Genomic DNA, 18,506 nt, shown 5'->3' with positions numbered 1-18,506 from the left:
TTGATGTTCCACCGAAAAATGAAGAAAAAAACCTATTTGTATTTTTCAGTATATGTTCATGAAGGGTGTTTGACAGGGCAGATCAGTACTTGTCTTCTTATTCTCTTGAGAAAAACAGTGAAGTAGCCAAAGTTGCGTTTTGGCTTATAAATTGTACACTTTTCGAATCTATCAAAAACTAAACCCTACATCAAAAATGAGATACAAAGAATTTCTGCTACAAATGGCAAAAGACTTTGCTACAGATAAGATGGAGACAAATAATCACAGACACAGCACACCCAAGAACATCAACCCAAACCCCTCATGTGCCTCATGAGGAACCCCCTGGGAGACTTTCGGGTGATATGCACAAACATGTGCTAGAGGAAATTGTTGGAAGTGAACGGGGATAAAAGAAAATATCCTGCTAGGAGGTGCAATGTTGGTGCTGTCCACAAAAGTAGTGAAACTCGGTACATATCTACAAGTTCTGCTTAATGCCAGTCCACAAGGGGGAATGTTTCCAGAGGTATCACACCCTCAAGCATTACTAGGGTCTGGTATTTCCTGAAAATTTCAGTTCATAAAAATAGCTAATTTGTTACAAATTTTTAAAGAAACACAGTATAAAAGTGTATTTCAATGGTTTAAATCGCAGGAACATGCATTTAAACAAGTTAAATGCCATCCTCAGTGTTAGTTGGGTTTTTAAAATTGTACCCTTTCTAGATAAAAGTCCCTGCTCAGATACATGATTTGCAAATATTTTCTCCCCTTCTGTGGGTTGTCTTCACTTTCTGGATGTTCTTTGAAGCACAAAGTTTTTAATTTGGTAAATGCAATTTACCTTTTTTTGTTACATTTTTGGTGTCATAGCTAAGATACCTTTGGCCAAACTCAAGGTCATGAAGATTTACCCATTTTCTCCCAAATTTTTGTTGCTCCATTTAGGTGTTTGACCCACTTTTCCTTCATTTTTGCATATGCTATAAGAGGCTATATGAATCTTAGAATCAGTTCAATTTCAAGAAGTCAGTTGGGATCATGTTGAATTTGTAAATCAGTTTGGGGAATACTGACATGCTAACAATTTTGTCTTTCAATCCATGAACATAAAGATGTTTTGCCGTTTGGTTCTTCATAATTTCTTCCAAGTCTTTTTCACTCTCAGTCCTTGAGTTATTTGTAAGTACTGTGTTCCCTCTTGCCTCAGGCACGTTTGGAACTCAATCCATTTTGGGTGCAAAAACATATGTCCAATCTATTTAAAATTTTGTGGGCTTTATCATCTAAGTTCTGAGCTTTGTGGGCTTGCTTTTCCCCTACCTTGTCTCCACACTTACTGCTATCTGTCAGGCATTGTGCCAAGTACTTAAAATACCAACTAATCAACATACAACCCTGCTAGGCAGGGATTCTTATTTAGCCTATTTAATATTTGAGGTGAAATAATTTGTTAAAGCTCACTGGTCTCTCCCAGGACTCCAAATACCTTCAGTACTAAGGATCTATTACTAATTTCCGCCTAAGGACTACACATGGCCTAAAAGCTTACCAAAATTAATACATTTCTCTACTCTTTGCTATCAAATATTAAACTAAGTATCAGATCTTCTAATTCCATGCTATATAACTAGGTAAAGAATCCTCAACTTGTTGACTATAAACCCTATTTGAAAATACCATGTACTCTTTGTTCCAGCAACTGTGCTAATGCTTTATGTGCATTAAATGACCCAAATAAATCTTTTATCTTTTATCCAAATGACCCGATTAAAAAGATATTTTGTTAATTCTACCAATGGAAAAAAACCTGCAACTTGGGTAACTTGCAAGATAACACAGCTGGGCAAATTACACAATACTTGAGCTCTGGTATTTATGACCCCATTATGCCCCTAAACCACTGTCTTATACTGCAGGTTGTTTTTGCCTTGAAGATTCATAAAGCTTCAGATCCTAAGCTGACAATCAGAATGAAGAGAAGTTGAACCAAAACATGGACTCAAAAGATTTCTTGATTTGGGATGGCTGGCCTCCCTATTTGAAAAAATATGGCAATCACAGATAATCAGAATGACCATAATCATGAGAAAAACAGCAGGATCTTGGTCTCATCCCTAGCACTGACTATACACAGTTCTTCAAAGCAAATGCCATGACACCAGTGACTGCTGTGGCTTTCAACTCTCTTCCTTTGTGGCTATTTTAACTAATCTTGAACAAACTTCTGAATTTCAACTTTCTTCTCTTTCATCACAGCAAGCTTGTAAATTAGCACTTTAGGTATAAAACCTATAAAGAGGGACAGCTGGTTAGCTCAGTTGTTAGAGCGCAGACTCATAACACCATGGTTGCCGGTTCAATCCCCACATGGGTTACTGAGCTGCGCCTTCCACAACTAGATTTAAACAACCACTTGACTTGGAGCTGACGGGTCCTGGAAAAAGTTTCCCGGTTTTAAAACAAAAACAAAAACAAAAAACAACACCTATAAACAGTAAAGGCAATTTAAAAATACTGATGGCCAAATCAGGTTAGGACAGTGAAAAGCCATCTAATTGATTAGTAATTAGATTTAAGTAGCTCTGCCAAAAAAGCCTCAAGAAATAGTTCTGAATTATATATAATCTGTTCTATGTCTATAATATGGAACATCTTTTTTTAAGTCACCTAGAAACTAGAAACAAGTTGATGACATAGGAAAATTCTAGAAAATGAAAGTCCTACTTAAAAATAACAAATAAAAGGACAATCTGATTTAAAAATGTCTTTATTAACAATTAGGCTGTTCATTCCTCTTTGCCCTCTTCCTCACTGGTTTCCTGGACAGTTCACCTGATCCTGCCAATTAAAGGAAATGATTACTCCCAAAAGACGTAATAATCAGAGTTATCAAGTTCTCATTTATCAGTTAGCACCAAGCAAGTAAACTTCCTAACAAGGAAATATTAATCAAGGAATATGGTATTAATAGTTCACATACATATAACTACGGCTTTAAGATGCAAAGATTGTTTAATTTCAAACTGATTATGAGAGCTCTTTAAACCTAAGTGATACCTTACCTAGCTATACATGCAATTCATATTATATAAGGGGACAGTAAGCTACTATCCACAGCCACCCTTTTGTAAAATAGTTTTACTGGACACAGCCATGTCCATTTGTTTATACGCTGTCTGTGACTGCTTTCCAGCTAGAACAGCAGAGTTGAGTTACCCTGTAAAATTGTCAACCAATCTAGATTTATATTTTGTTCTCATTTATTTTCAACTGTAGAAGACGCTACCATATAACTACACAGATAAAAAGCAAAAGAGGGAACTTCAAATTTTCCAAACCCTTCTCTGCATGGTGCTATGGACAGAGGTGAATATATATACCTACTTTTATAAAGTCCCTGTTTTTCTGAGGCTTGAGCCAAATCAACAAGGCCTACACCCTCAGAAGGCTGTTAAAACAAGTATTTTAGTGCTATAAAAATATTTCCCACAAAAGTTTTAATGTATAAGAGATGAAAATGAGATATTCACACACAAGTGATTATTTTTGTACTGTTCAAAAGTTCTTTTTTCTAAAGGCAGTTTACAGAGTAAGGATCATGTAACTTACCTAGACACTTCCTCAGTCTACCAAGTTTTGGCTTTCCTTCTTGGCTGGCTCACGCTGTGTGATGTCTTGAGAACAAATATCTTATTCGCCTATCATTAAAGACATAATTTTATTAAAATAACATGCTCAGCATTACATTCTAATTCATATTTAACGTGTACACTTTATGTTTGGATTTCAATCAGTGTTTTTTTGTTTTACTATGGTATTGCTTCAAAAAGATCCAGCCTACACCAAAGGTAAGTTCTAAAATTTTTCCACATGTACTTATGAATGGGTCCTAAGCTGAATTTAGAGTACTAAAAGTACAGCATTTCTCCACTAATTCAAGCCCACTTTTCTGCTCTATGATTGTTTTCTTTACCTAACTATGCACCTTTTCTCAATTCTTCTATTGTTTGACAGTTTTGTAATAAATACTCTCTCCATCTTTTCTCTTTCCAACTCACACACATAGGTACATGCACATACCTATTTTCAAAAACACAGAAATACAGGAATATTATCTTAGGAGAGACAAAACATCTTAAAAATCAAATGTTTCACCCCACATAGCTAAATGAGATTTAACCATTTAAAAAAACCCAAAAAAACCCCAAAAAAGACACCCCAAAGTCCTCTACTTCTAAGGTTAAGGTTTCTAAGGAAACTTACTTCAAGTAAATAAGCACTCCAATCAGCCAACATCAATCATTCGTACCTAAAGAATAATAAGAAAAAGTTAGTATAAAAGACAAGGGTGTAAGGTTTGAAAATGCTAGTTAACTTCAAAATTTAAAGAGTAAAATTCCAGAGACCAAGATTGGGGGCAAGTTACAGCAATTTTTTTTTAATAAAACAAATAAAAATAAAAAAAAAGGGAAGAAACTTCATGGGGGGGTGGATCTAAAATTATTCTTTCATAAATATAGCAGACACCTGAATTAGAATGAAAACTGTATCTTCTGAAAATACAAAAGCCTAACTGCTATTTCCACCAGTCTGAGCACAATATAAAGTTTGACTGCAACCCAAAATATACTATCCCTTATGTGAAGGTATGTGACAACGTTTACCTTACCAAATAAGTTTTAACATCGCCTCTTTTTTCATAAAAGCACATACCCTGCTCCTCATTCAAGTATGCCTTCCATTCTCAGGTGGACTGACCACCTTCAGCAGTCCTCCAAGAGTGCCCTCCCCATTCCCCAGTACACAACAATGCAGTTGTTACCCTGCAATCCTATATATTTGCCTCATTCTTTCCCTCTAAGTCCTCACTGAGTTTTAAGTTAGGGCAGGGAAGCTATGCCTTATCCAGACAGCAAGGAACCTGAGTTTTTTCTGAGGGAGAAAACATTCACCTTCACTATATATGCCTGCAGGGCCACAGTGCACAAAAACCAGAAAGAACAGCCTTAATTCAAGTTTTTCTTTCTCCCTGATTATCAGTTACTGCCAAGGGTATATGCATTAGAGTCCCTGTTGCACATGTACCATCCATAAGGGATACTATATCGTTTTGCATTCTTCCCCCATTCTCCAGATTGTTCTATTCTGCATCCAGCCTCCCTCTTCAACCCTCGGAATAAAATCTTTTCAGCACTGGTGTTCAAAACAACATTTTTATGGTTGATGGTTTACCAACAACTGTGCGATTTCCACAGTTGAGTCTTAAAAATTGCCAATCATTATCTAGCAGCAATGACAGATGATTAGGAGCAGTCAAATCCTCCAAGTTCTTTCCCTAATAGGCAGCCATTTGAGAACTGCACTAGCTGACAAGAGCACTGAAACATATCAGCTAAAGCCAAAACCAAGTAAGGCCCAGAACAAACATCCTGGCTCTCTAAAACCTGTCCAGAATCATTAAGGGAAAGGCAGTAAATGCAGGACTATGGATCATGTCACTGCAGCTGACAATGATTAACAATAGGACACATGCAACCCCCATTAAGGTTTAAAAGTCCAAAACTAGTCACACGCATCTCTTCATTTGGGAAGTGAGACTATTGTGCATTCTTTGTAGGTTTTGCAACCTTGTGTCAAGAGCACCCATTGCATTTCTTTCATCTTTCAGAAAGCACCTGTTAACTGTTCCAATGGCCTAACAGTACGAAAATGCATTCTGGCATCACACCTCTGAACATCAGACCATCCTCATTAAAAATAATAATTTTGGTTTGTAGGAAGAAAAGATTATGAAATACAATGCAAGCACCTCAGCAGTGTTATTACTGAAACCCACTTATTCCCAGTTTTTTAACTGAGTGATTTAAGACCCCCCTGTACTAAGATTCACAAATTATAGCTACGTACAAATCAAAACTAGTAAGAATCAACTTAAGTCACAGGTTTCTCATTCGAAAGTGCAAAAGCCTAGTCACCTTGAAATAAGCGGAATGAAGCAAATTAACCCCCCACCCCAATCATGTTCCTTAAGTCCATATTATAACAAGTACATTCTCTTAAAATCGTTATGACTGTTAAGAAATAGAACCTGAGCTTTTATTTCTAAACAATCTTTAAATCACGGTAGCCAGTGCTGGCCACCGATTTAATGGATTATGCCACAGGAAAACCCCATCAGGGTTGTATGCCAATTTAGTGACACCATTGTCACTAATATCTAGCATTATGTTTGCTTTGCATTGTATTATTCATATGAAGCTAAACTAGTCACCATTTACTTTCATCTAATAGAGTCAAAAGTTATTTGCTTGAATGGACTACATATTGAAGTACAAATTTGTCCCCACCTTGTGAATTGCTTGCCAAAGAGCAAGCCATTTTTCTTGATACAACGGAAGAAAATTCTCAGTCATGAAGTTTTCACACATTTATACGAAGTAAACCAAACTTTCCAGTTACAGAGCAGAAATCATTATACATGAAAGCTATTTCTCATGCGTGCTAGCTAAAAACCAGTTCAGAGACCAAAGTTGAGTTGAGGTGAGGTCTGGAACAACAGTTGATGCAAAGCTTAAGTCCTAACCAGCAAAAGAAAGTGTTTTTAAAGTCTTATATATATATATATTTTTTGGTAATTAAATATTTTGGATTATAACCACATCCCTAAAGCTAAGGGAACCAAAATCAAAAAGCTACTCTGAATATTTGCAGTTATGCTACAGAATACGACGAAGTCTTATGATTGGGAAATGATTCCCAAAGTGTGTTCAACTGCAGGCAAGTCAATGTGCCACACCAATTTCCCCCAGGTTTAGAGTATAGACATATTTAGACAAATCACGTAACTTGAACTATTCACGTTAGATTCCCATCTAAGCCCAAGTTAGTAACAAAGGTGTTTCCGTGGAGCCCATTAAAAAAAAAAATTTAAATCACATTACAAAAAAACTGTACTTTTAGTCTTAATTCACTCAACCTGCAGAATAATTACCAAGATCGCATTCTGAAATTACTGATATTGCTGACCTATGGGCAGGTCAGTTTGCTACAACAGAGACTAATTACCACATGCTATACAGTCCACGGGAAGATGCTAAAAGCACTCTAGCAGGAGAGTCAAGTATGGTTTGGTTCCCTTTCCCCCACACCACTGATGTGTTCCATGTTATCTTCAGTTACAAAGCAACTAAAGAAAACCACACAACTGAGTCAGATATACCAAAGAATCAAGTTTGCACTTTTTATCTGAGAACTGCAACAGCACTGAATTCTGCCTGACAAATTACAGCTCTAAACCCAAACCCACGCAGTTTTGATAAGCTAGCTTTAGCATACATGTGTTAGGTGCTGCACTGTTATTTCATTGTCAGAAGTGTGATGTCAGAATGCCCACGGATTAAAAGTACATAGCAAGTCACCAAGTTAGATTATATTGCTTGTTACCTACCTGTATGCAGTCGGCAATGAGAATCTTGGAGCAAGCAGGAATACTACATCCGGGTCCTAATGTCCATTGCCATTTGCGGTACTACGTTCCTCACAGTTACGCACTGCAGAAATGCTGGCTAAATGCAGTTATGTAGCAGGCCACTACTTTAATAGTGCATAATTGCAGTCCAAGAACACCAGAAAACATTCCGCCACAACTTAGTGGCTTGCCCAAGAAAAGCCAAGTATCTAAATTTTTATCTGCCGTAATATGCCACTTATAAAAATTGCACAGGCGTAACATTACAATTTCCCAAATTATAAGCTGTGTATATTAGTGGTATGATACATCTACTATAAAGAGTGGTGGGGTTTATAGTTCTTAAAGGAGTTTAGTGTTCTAAGCAAAGAGGATTATGATTTCACTAAGTAATGTGAGCCAATGGGTTAAGCTTATAAAGATACCTATTAAATACCTGGGTTCTCTTAGAGAATGCAATTTTTAAAGGAGTACCAAATTTAAAAAGGATGTGTTCCTCTTAAAACAATAATGAGAGAAAGTGGAGAAGAGGAAAATGGGGGCAGGTGATTTCTTTAAATGAGAAAAATGGCTAAATTCTTCGAAAGTACTACCTTCCCTTTCCCACCCCAAGTTTCGCATCAGCTTTTAGGCAACTACTTTTTAAGATGACTTGAACCACATTAGGCTAAAAGCTATCATATACATTGCAAGACTTATAGAAAGTCTATTTGAGTAGCTTACAACCCTTGGAACACTATTTCAGTGATAAAAGTAAAAAACTTAGTTGAAACTAAGCAACATTATTTGCTAAACAACGTTTTAGCAATTCTACAGCTCACAGTAAGGCTATCAAAAACCACAACTTTCAGCAGATTATCCATTAGCATCTTTTACCACTCTTCAAAGGTACAGTACTACCACAAGCTTATTTTAGGGGTCTGTGCCAGCATCCCTTATAAAGAAAGGCATGTAATCTGAAAAATAAACTGAAACATTAATTTTATAGGCAGATTTTCCCATTTTCCCACCAGCCCCCACCCCCACACACACAAGTTCACCCTCTATGGGTGTCCCATGAACACCCCTTATTTTATGATTAGTGGAGTCCCTACCATACAATTCAAATTGTAACGGACTCCTTTCAAATCAAGACCCTTGTTTTCCGTACAGAAAATCTCAATACGTATCAACAATTCATAACTTGACTGGGAACAAAACTCTCTCATTGATATCATTATGGTAGAACTACCCATTTTCCAGGTGTCTTGGTGAACAGAATGAACAGTATCTGAGATTCTCTCCCTTAATTAGCACACCATTACTGTCAGTCACACAACCAGAATTGGGTGACATGCCTTTATACTCAACTAGTGTTTTACTTTTAGTATTATTCAGTTTCCTATGCAAAAAGTACTGGTTGTTTCAACAATAGATTTCCCCCTTTGTACTCAGGCACAATACTAAACTTCAGCACTTTAACAAAGGATTGATTTAGAATTTTACTTTTGCCAATTAGCACCAAGAACAAAGGTGAAGAGGAAGACACATTCCACAATAAGAGTTCTATAATGTACAAATTTGAATGGAACCATAAGAACAAAGCCAAACCATTCAATTACCTACTTTTAGGAAGCTGTGCCTCTGCTAACATATATATATATATATATATATATACACAATATATATATACTGGGAAAGCAGGTCCCCCTGTACTAACAGACAACAGTAATGATGTACTTTAAGTCAAAATATCTTCTTCTAATGGAAGGAAGTTCGATGAAGTTGACAAAAAACTGACAACACCATCAAAACACTCCCAAGCTTTATGGCTAAGCTTTATGGCTGGAGGGGTATTTATATTTGTACTGTGTAGCATGAGCAAGTCTCTCCAGATTTAGTGCTACATCAAAAGGAAACTAAAAACGGGTTAAATATTTTACAATTAAGAATGGTTATCTGCAACCCTATTTGTTAACAGTCACCACTAACTCTTAGAAAAGAGCAAGTAGATTTTTATAGTCCTATAGATCTTGCCCAACAGAAGTAGCACAAGATGTAAAAGAGTACAAATGTATTATGTATCTAAACCTACTTACTGTATGATCCCTATACTTACTTTCAAGTTGAATTTTTCAGACTAAACCCCATCTTTATAAATCGCTTCAAGTAATACATGAAAAGACTTCATGTTTGACAATCTTTAATTCAAATGTAAAAGTTCAGTACAAGCCATTTGTAGGGCTTGGGACTTAACTCTTAAAAACAAGAATGGAGGAATGCAACAAAATTATCTTTCCACTTTTTCTTCAGAAACTTTCAAGGAAAGGATAGATCATAGGGCCATCAAAGATCCATTTAGTCATACCCACTTTCTCCCCCTACCAATAGTCTTACACCCATTCCATAATCTTAAAACACATTCCTGAAGATTTACAGTTCAGCTTTGCTTACATAACCATTTGAAAGTACTTAGCACCACTTGCTTCCTATAATGCCAAACAAATCAAATCATGGAACTACTTCAGTATGCATTTGTTTGTTTTAAAACAAGGGGGTACTTATTTGTAGAAAGCAATACTTAGCCTACAAATACATTTCCCAGAAATGGCATGTGCCATTTGAAGGTCTAGACACTCTCATGCTTTCAAAATGGAATACCTAGCCTAATGTGCATAGAAGCATGAATGGCAAAGTTGAAAATCAATATTATAACTATTTATCTATTTATTTGAAGCACAGTAAAAAAAAAAATGGTACACTTTGGAAATTCAGTGGTACAAGGTACACTGCCATAACTTGAGGGGACATTATACAGTTAAAAAAAAAAAGGAAATAAAAAGGAAAAAAATTCCCCTGTTTCAAACACTGCATTACATAATTTTACCTGCCCAAACAGACCATTTACAAATATTAGGTCAGTAAACTGCTAACATCCATAAAAAGGTAGCTTTCTTACTAAAATGCAAGAATTTAAAAGATTGGTATCTAAACAAGAAAAGACAAAAACAAACTGGAATGAAAGCCTTGATATCACGTCTAAAATCGGGGCTTTTTGTTTGGGCCTTCATACTCTTCTCTCCCTCTACCATATCCTGCTGGAGTTCCAGGCCCCATTCCTCTAGGCCCCTGTCCTCCCACAGGTCCCGCACCTCCCTGCCCAAAGCGCTCAGTACGCTATTGGAACAGTAATTAACAGTTCATTATATGTAGTTGATGTCCATGTGTGTTAAGTAAATATTTTAGAAGGTTCCGTAGTCAACGTTCGTCGATACAATCACCAATGAGTCGATCCACAGGTACCGGGAACATAGAAAGGAAAAAAGGGTAATTTGAAAATTAGTTTACGATAATACATGCCTTGTGGTATGTTCCCACTTGAGCCATTCTCATACACCTGTTTCAAAGAACAGATCTTCCCTGTAGTGCTAAAAAATTTAAGAATTAGTGTAGATGTGAAAACCCATTCCAAAATGAGTTTAAGAAATTTCACATCCGATTAACCCACTGAAAAGCTTGCAAACTTCTCACTTTCAAGGTCTGAACAGGAAATTTAATTTCCAAGTAAGCCTAACAAGCCCAACCAGACAGATTCAATTCACTCAATGAAGTGACGAAGACCTACTCACCAGTTAGTGGCATGTGCTGCATAAGAAACCTTGTGCTTTTCAAGATCTTAAGACACATCTGCTAAGTTGCAGAACTCTTTAAGAGGTTCAAAGTTTAATAAAATGCTACCAGACTACAAAAAGAAAAAGCATAAGAGACTAATAGATTTAGTCACTTAACCGGCACAGTAACTTGATTAAAAGAACATGTGTTGCCATATTCTCACAGGTATACCACCTTCAGAGCCATCACTATATAACCAGAGACAATTATGTTCACAGTACTGTTCTGTATTATTGCAAATTGACTGAATATACAGCCCACCCCCATAACAGCCCAACTTTTCCCTTAGGTCTTTGAAAAGTCCACTGCTACTTAGCTATGATTCCATATTTTGGGTTATCTCCCAAACAGCCTAATACCAAGCTTAAACGACTGCAATAAAGCAGTTCATTTTTCCATCTAGTTTTAGGTACTTCTAGTCTCAGAAAGCTACGTACCCAAACAGAAGAACCCTCTAGATATGCAAGCACCACAGCCTGGATTATCTTTCAAATTCCATTTAAAATAGATCAGTTACTGAGTATTACTCCAATAAACATAAAACAAACCCAAAAATGGCATCAGGGTTTAACTGTTCCTATACATCATAATTTCAACATGTTCCTTACAAAGTATTATAGGACTGCTTGAAAAGACTAAATATCAACCCTTTAAACTATTTTTCAAAATTCTAAAAATTTTTAGGGTTTTAGCACACTATACTATGTATTTCAAAAAGGAAAATTTGGAGATTTCAAGATTATGTCATTACAACATCTTAGAAACTGGAGGAGCGTTATATGGAATATAGAACCTTAACTGTGGGAACATCATATCAAATTAAATTTTACAAATTTGTGTACATACCTACAATCTGCCTTTTAGGAAAGCCCATATGCCAAATTGTTACCCACATTATTAAAATTCAGTTTGAAGAAGCTAACAGCACTACATTTAACCCAACCAGCTATTTATGGTTCTAATTCCCAAAAAGCCATAAGTGGATTTTAAACAGGTGAGGCCCCATACTAAATCCTATGTTCCTATCTGTAAAATGAATCTAGTGAGTTACATACTGTAGCTTCCTTCCTTTGCCAAAAGCTTATGGGTGAACTAATCAGATTCAATTCAGTTGTGAAAATGAACACTTCTCTGAACCCACCTCTAAAGCCAATATTCAGTTCCCTAAGGATTTGTAAAGCCCTAAATACAGCCACTTGTACCAATTCACTTGGTTGTTCGTTCTAAAGCATCTGACAGGATATTTGCACAGCTAAAATATGATAGTATCAAGAAGGCTCAGATCAAATGCACACAACTAGTATGCTTAAAATTATCACTAATTTTTGGTACCCTATAGCAAAATAGAGATGTCAGTTTATTTTAGAAGTTATACCTATAGACAGGCCCAACGGGTGGGAAACGACGAGTCAAAACATTAAACAATTCCCTTTTCATGGGTAGAAGCCCCATCAAATATAGGTCAAAGTCCTACACATCACTAAAACATGCCTAGAAGCTGCAAACTACAAGTCTAAATCATACATATGGCAAATACCAGCTTAATGAACAACAGTTTGCCATTTGATTACTCTCACTTGGATGTAGAATAATCAGGTACGTTACCTAACATGTAGAATTTGGGATTTGCCATGCGCTGGAGTGCAAAAATACACAAGCAATATAATGAAAAGCACCTAAGTCTACTTATTGCCAAAGATAACTCCAACATACTACTAACAGCATTGACTTCCCGTTGGCAACCATGTCTGTTTAGGTTACCACACACCAAGTTCTTTTATGTTGCCAAAGTATTCCTCAACATTATGATTTACATGATAGGGGAACTAAAAGAGGTCCAGTCACCTACTTTAAAAAAAAAAAACACACACGTAAATTGTGAAAATGAGAATTTCTTTTGTACTACGTCCCACAGGATACATTACCATGTCACTTCCCATCATGGAACCACTCATGGTTGCTGGTGGAACTCCAGGATTAGCTTCATAACCTATGCCACCACCACCACCTAAAGGTGGAAATTTCTGGCCTCCTGAACCATAGGGATCTAGAAAACAAAAATGCTGGTTACAACTCAACCAGAATATTGCTCTTCAATGATTTTGCTAATTTAATTTTCATGCTTACCTCCCATGTTCATTGCTCCTCCACCACCCATTCTCATGTCTCTTTCTCTCTGGAAAAAGAAATCTCTTTCATACACTTGTACTATACACATACCATGCTTAAGAGTATAAAGAAATTACAAACTTGATGGTTTTTAACTTTTAAAATAAGGTTCATTAAGGCAATTTTAAAGTCAATATTCTGAAACCAGTTACCAAGATTCAATTATCAAAAGACCTAAAAGCTTCTTCCCAACCAATGAAAACTGTAAGGCGTATCAATCGTAACAATACACTTGGTTTTTGAAAAATGGCTGTAATATGAAATGTTGTATTTAACTGAGTAAAATTTTATTCTAGGTGTCAACAAGCTTTGTAGACAACTCCAATTAGATTGCAATAGAAATTTACTTACTGGATCCATGTAGCCCATTCGACTGTAACTTTCTTCTCTTTGGCGTCTCATTTGTTCTTCCATTTCACGTTGACGAATCATCATCTCTTCTTCCCTTCTACGTCGTTCCTCCTCTTGCCTGGAAATGTTCATCAAGCATATAAACCAAAATGTTATACACATCTTTTAAAATTCAATTTGAAGCAAGCTAGTTTCCCTAACAGCTTTACAGAGTCTAGATTAGAATAAACACACATCAAGGCTTGGAGAGTGAGTCTAGAATAGCCCTAGAGGCATTCTGGCAAAGAAAATAAGCATTATTTATGAAAATTTTTACACACTACTCCAGTTTAAGTGTTACACCAACACTGACAAACCTCTCTGTACTTCATCTGAGTCACTTGTAAAATTTAGGTACTTCTTCTCTCTAAATGTTAATGCAGAAGCAAAGACTTAGTTTAACAAAATTTTACCTTAATTGCATTTCTTTACGTTTCTGCATTTCTTGATTGTGAAGTTCTTCCATGCGTCTCAATTCTTCCTGGCGTCGCATCAGATCTGAACATCAGAAAATTTTGTTTTAGGTTCACATTAATGAGGTTCTACTAAGTTCAAAAAGCAACTGATCCTCTCAGCAAAATTCAGAGGATCTTTTACCTTGACGCAGAAGATTTGCCTGATGCTCATGATAGGCATCTTCCATTTCACTTTCCAATTTGTCTTTTGCATCTTTCATGTTTTTTTCAACTTGTTCCCTTTGCTGTTTCTCCATTTCATCTAGGGACTTCCATCGCTGAGAATATTCATACTCAAACGTGCCATGCTGGGCAAAACGAGGAGGGGTTTCTCGCTCCCTGTCAATATTTAAACATGAATCAATTTGGGATGCACAAGAGAAACACCACCTGATTCCCCTAAAAACATTGGTCTTTGCCCCTGGCTTATTACTTGTAAGGAATACCAAGAGGCAAAGACCACCTTGGTTCATACAAACTATCTTCACAGCATAAACAATACATGTCCAAGAATGATACAGTAACAGAGAACATGGGCACTAGAGATAAATCTTATCTTCCTCGTTTCCTAATTGTTTCCTCTAGCAAAATTCCTATTCAAAGAAAATTTTCCCATCCTTAAAAATAAGGGTAACTCATGCCCCATGCAATTATTGGTTATAAGAACAAGGCAAGATTGGAAATATACCTACCTCAGAAACAAAAGCTAGGCATTTTAATAACCACTTCAAGACCTCAAACTTTCTGAACCTGAGGTTTTTATTAAGCATAACCATTTTGAAAAATTTTGCATTTTAAGAAAAACTGAAAAATTACTAGAACAAGTTCTCACTTCAACTTGAAAACTGTCCCCAAATTTTATCAATCTTACTTTTGATACATTGGATTCTTCTGTGCAAGTTTTTCAGGAAGACCATCTTCATCGTCTAATTGTTCAAGTGGCTCCACAATGACTGGACGAGGAGTTCTAATAACAAAAATGGTTCCATCTTAACTTTTTTCCAGTTTTATTGCAACTTCCTCATACAAGTTGAATAGAAATTAGTAAAATAAGCACAAGAACTTACGTTGTCAGTAAGAAAACGCCTTCACTGCATCTTTCAAATGCTTTTCTTGCTGCTGGTTTAGAAGCAAATTCAACTATGCCTTTCCCTGTCGATCTTCCACGATCATCCACAATTACAACAGCCCTTTCAATAGGACCAAACTGGCTAAAGGCTTCTTCCAACAGTTCATTGGAAACATAAGGTGAAAGATTTCGAACAGAAAGGGCAGCAGCATGTGTGGCAAAACGAACCCGAAGCTGTCTACCTCTCATGGGTGTATCATCAAGTTCAGCTTTAGCAATTTCAGCCAATGCTCTGGATTCCTGAAAGTTATCAGACATACGTTAACGACCTCAAAAATTGACTAATACCCACTCTCAAATTGTCATAAGCCTAATTCCCACTCCTATTCTTCCTCCAGTTCAAAGTATCTTCAGGCAGCCCTCTTCACTGTTACCCACCCACTCCCCTTGTTTTAGATACCGACATTTATGCACTATACAGCAGTTGCATCTTTTCTGTAATGATGAAAGTTTTAAAGACTTATTTTTGTTGGTTAAAAAACCAGTACATATGTAGTAGCAAAAAACAGACTTTTAATTAAACATAGAATCAAACTCACAAGCTTAATAAATCCGAATCCTTTGCCTTTGTTGATAAAAACTTCTCCTGGTTCTCCATATTTAGCAAATAGCCTTTTGAATTCATCCTCCGTAATATCAGCAGGTAGATTCCCAACAAACAACCGACAACGCTGAGTGTAAGTTTTCTCTCCAGGTCTCCTCAAGAGAGACAAGTTGGCTTTAAACCCCTAATGAAAAAAGAAGGGCATTTTCAGATACCAGTGACCCATGCAAGCAGGGAAACCCAATCATTTTTGCTTTTCCCAAATTGGATGTCACCAATTGCGTTACTCTCCTGTTCCGTTTAAAGTGAAAGCGAGGTTCTACTATATATGTGGGATTTCCAACGAAATCCCTATCCTCACATCAAACAGCCTAAAACATTCAAAATATTCTTGAAAATTGACACTTAAACCTCTCTACAGAATAGATTCTGTATCAGCAATCCCATCAGCCCTATATGCTGAACGTCCTGACAAACTTAAATCGTAGCAGACAATAATGCTAAGGTATTAAATGAATAGAGAAAACGACCAACATCCGGTTGTCCCCGACACTTGCGCCTGCGATTTTCACATCGTTTAACTCGTTATCCCGATCTCTCCAAACCTACATTTCACGCTGCACTCTACTCCGATTCCCACGATCCTCTAGCTTTCACAGAGGTCATCATAGCTTCTCATGTCCTTCCTCAGGCCGCCTCCCTCGGTCCTCAGCCGGCCGAGGCCAATCCCCGGGGGCCGGCTGGCGGACCCACGCGGTCCGCCCCTCGCTCCCGCATCCCGCCCCGCCCACCGCTCAGACGCCTTTCCGGTCTCCGACAAAATGGAAGCCGACGCGGGGGAGGGGAAAGAAGAGTGGGTCGCCGCCATCTTAGGGAAACCGACTTGTAGCTCCGGGAGACACTCACCTCCGAGTCGGAGATCTTCTCCTCGCTGCGGCCTCCGGGCACGCCGGGCAGAGGTCCCTGGTGGTGCTGCTGGTGGTAGGGTGGGTGGTGCTGCCGGCCTCCGCGGGGCTCCCCGCCTCCTCTGTGTGGCGGCTTCGGATGACCGCCAGGAGTGCTTAGGCCCGGGCCGCCGCCGGGCTTCGGCCCGCCTGGCATTTTGCCGCCTTTGGGGCCGCCGGGTCCTGGACCCTGTTTAGGCCCTGGCCCCGGCCCTTGGCCCCCCGCGGGTGGAGGCGGCGGACCCCCGGTCTGAGGGGGAGTTGTAGGGACCCCGCTGCTCGGCGGCGCGGGCGGAGGCGCCCCGGGCGGCGCCGAGGTGACAACGGGCGGCGGGGTCGGGGTAGGGCCTGGCCCTGTGGTAGCCCCAGAGGTCGGGGGAGTAGCGGGAGGCGCCGATCCGGAGGCTGGAGGAGCGCTACCTACTCCCGGAGCCGGGCCGGGTCCCTGAGGAACGGGCTTAGAAGAGTCTTGTGGCGGTGGCGGCTGCTGATGCGGCGGCGGTTGCTGATGCGGCGGCGGCTGCTGAGGCGGTGGCTGTTGAGGCGGTGGCTGCTGCTGCTGCTGTTGATGTTGATGCGGAGGCGGTGGCGGGATCGGGGGCTTGGGGCCACCCTGGACGGGGCCGGGACCCATGGGTCCACGGTTCTGACTAAGGCCCATGCCGGGCGGCGGGGAGCGAAAGTCGTGGAGGCCGCCGCGGCCGCCGCCTCCTCCGCGCCGGTGGAAGCCGCCACCGCCACCGCCGCGGCTCCGGAACCGATCCCGAGACATGTCTGTGATCAAGGGGCGGTCGAGACAGAAGCGGAGAAGACGCTCAGGAAACGTAGAGGCCACCTTGCTCTGCACAAGATGGCGGATGACACAGGCTGCGCGCCGTCTTTGTCCTCTTCTTATATAGGCCAGCTGGCGTGGCCCCGCCTACTTCTTGATCGGTAGCTCCAATAGCCAATTGCAAGTGCTGTACTTTATGACACAAAGTTACGAAGCGCTAATATTTTCTATTGGCTCATGGGTGAGAGGCGGGAAGAATGGGTAGCTGAAGTTGTCAGTTGGCCAATGAGCAGAAAAGGAGTTGACTGTAGGCCACTGTGATTTGCTGGGAGAAATTTGAATGCGTTCGCTAGACCAATTTTCCCATGAAAGCAAATAGCAAAGGCTCTATGAGCTCCGAGGGAGAGATGTTAAAAGGCCCTTTTCTTTCTTGATTGCACTGGGAGCAGTCCACTGGTATCCTTGCCTAGAAACAACAGACGGTCTCTGGTTCAAAAGCATAAATTAAGTGCCTGCTATCTACTCTACCTTATCCTGGGCCAGGGCAATTTGAGAAAGAAAATCTTACCGATTTCACATACACAATCTCACTGATTTCATTTTGGAACCTAATTGCAATGCAGGTTTATCTAGCAGTATAAACTTTTAATAGGCTTAAGTGAGTGCACTCTTTTAAAAAAAGAAAGTCCTTGATTTTTATGTCCCTAAATAATGGGGACTATAACGTTTTTTGAAATTCTGCTAAACACTTTATGGACATATTAACATACTTTAAAAATTACAATATTAGGGCCGGCCGAGTGGCGCGATGGTTGAGAGCTGGCTTGGGACGCCAGAGGGCCCCGGTTCGGATCCCACATGTGAGGGCCAGTGACAGTGCCCTCCGCAGCTGGGATGCTGGGCAGCAGCTCGATCTGGAGCTGGGCTGCAGCCCCTGTGGCAGTGGGTTGCCATGGGCTGCCGTGTGTGTGTGTGTGTGTGTGTGTGTGTGTGTGT

At 39.3% G+C, this 18,506-nt stretch overlaps 1 protein-coding gene across 3 annotated transcripts; it reads right to left on the bottom strand.

Annotated features, from left to right (window-relative positions):
- Positions 1-2,737: 2,737 nt before the first annotated feature.
- On the bottom strand, positions 2,738-17,621 carry SFPQ (splicing factor proline and glutamine rich). 3 transcript variants are annotated; one of them, XM_019658865.1, is made up of 13 exons: positions 16,701-17,621; positions 15,790-15,978; positions 15,189-15,490; positions 14,993-15,088; positions 14,264-14,460; positions 14,080-14,164; positions 13,628-13,745; positions 13,235-13,283; positions 13,033-13,154; positions 7,436-10,612; positions 4,252-4,297; positions 3,598-3,686; positions 2,738-2,826 (listed from the first exon to the last, which is right to left on the bottom strand). In XM_019658865.1, exons 1-10 carry the CDS (start codon positions 17,508-17,510, stop codon positions 10,475-10,477), a joined length of 2,106 nt encoding a protein of 701 aa, XP_019514410.1. In that variant the 5' UTR covers positions 17,511-17,621; the 3' UTR covers positions 2,738-2,826; positions 3,598-3,686; positions 4,252-4,297; positions 7,436-10,474. The 3 variants fall into 3 exon arrangements, with proteins under 3 accessions (XP_019514410.1, XP_019514402.1, XP_019514416.1); XM_019658857.1 differs by having other exon boundaries at positions 4,252-10,612; XM_019658871.1 differs by lacking the exon at positions 7,436-10,612.
- Positions 17,622-18,506: the final 885 nt, after the last annotated feature.

The sequence above is a fragment of the Hipposideros armiger genome, unplaced genomic scaffold (genome assembly GCF_001890085.2).
Source record: "Hipposideros armiger isolate ML-2016 unplaced genomic scaffold, ASM189008v1 scaffold_10, whole genome shotgun sequence".
NCBI classification, from domain to species: Eukaryota; Metazoa; Chordata; class Mammalia; order Chiroptera; family Hipposideridae; genus Hipposideros; species Hipposideros armiger.
Note: the sequence above shows the minus strand (reverse complement) of the source record. Positions and strands in the feature narration are given on the sequence as shown.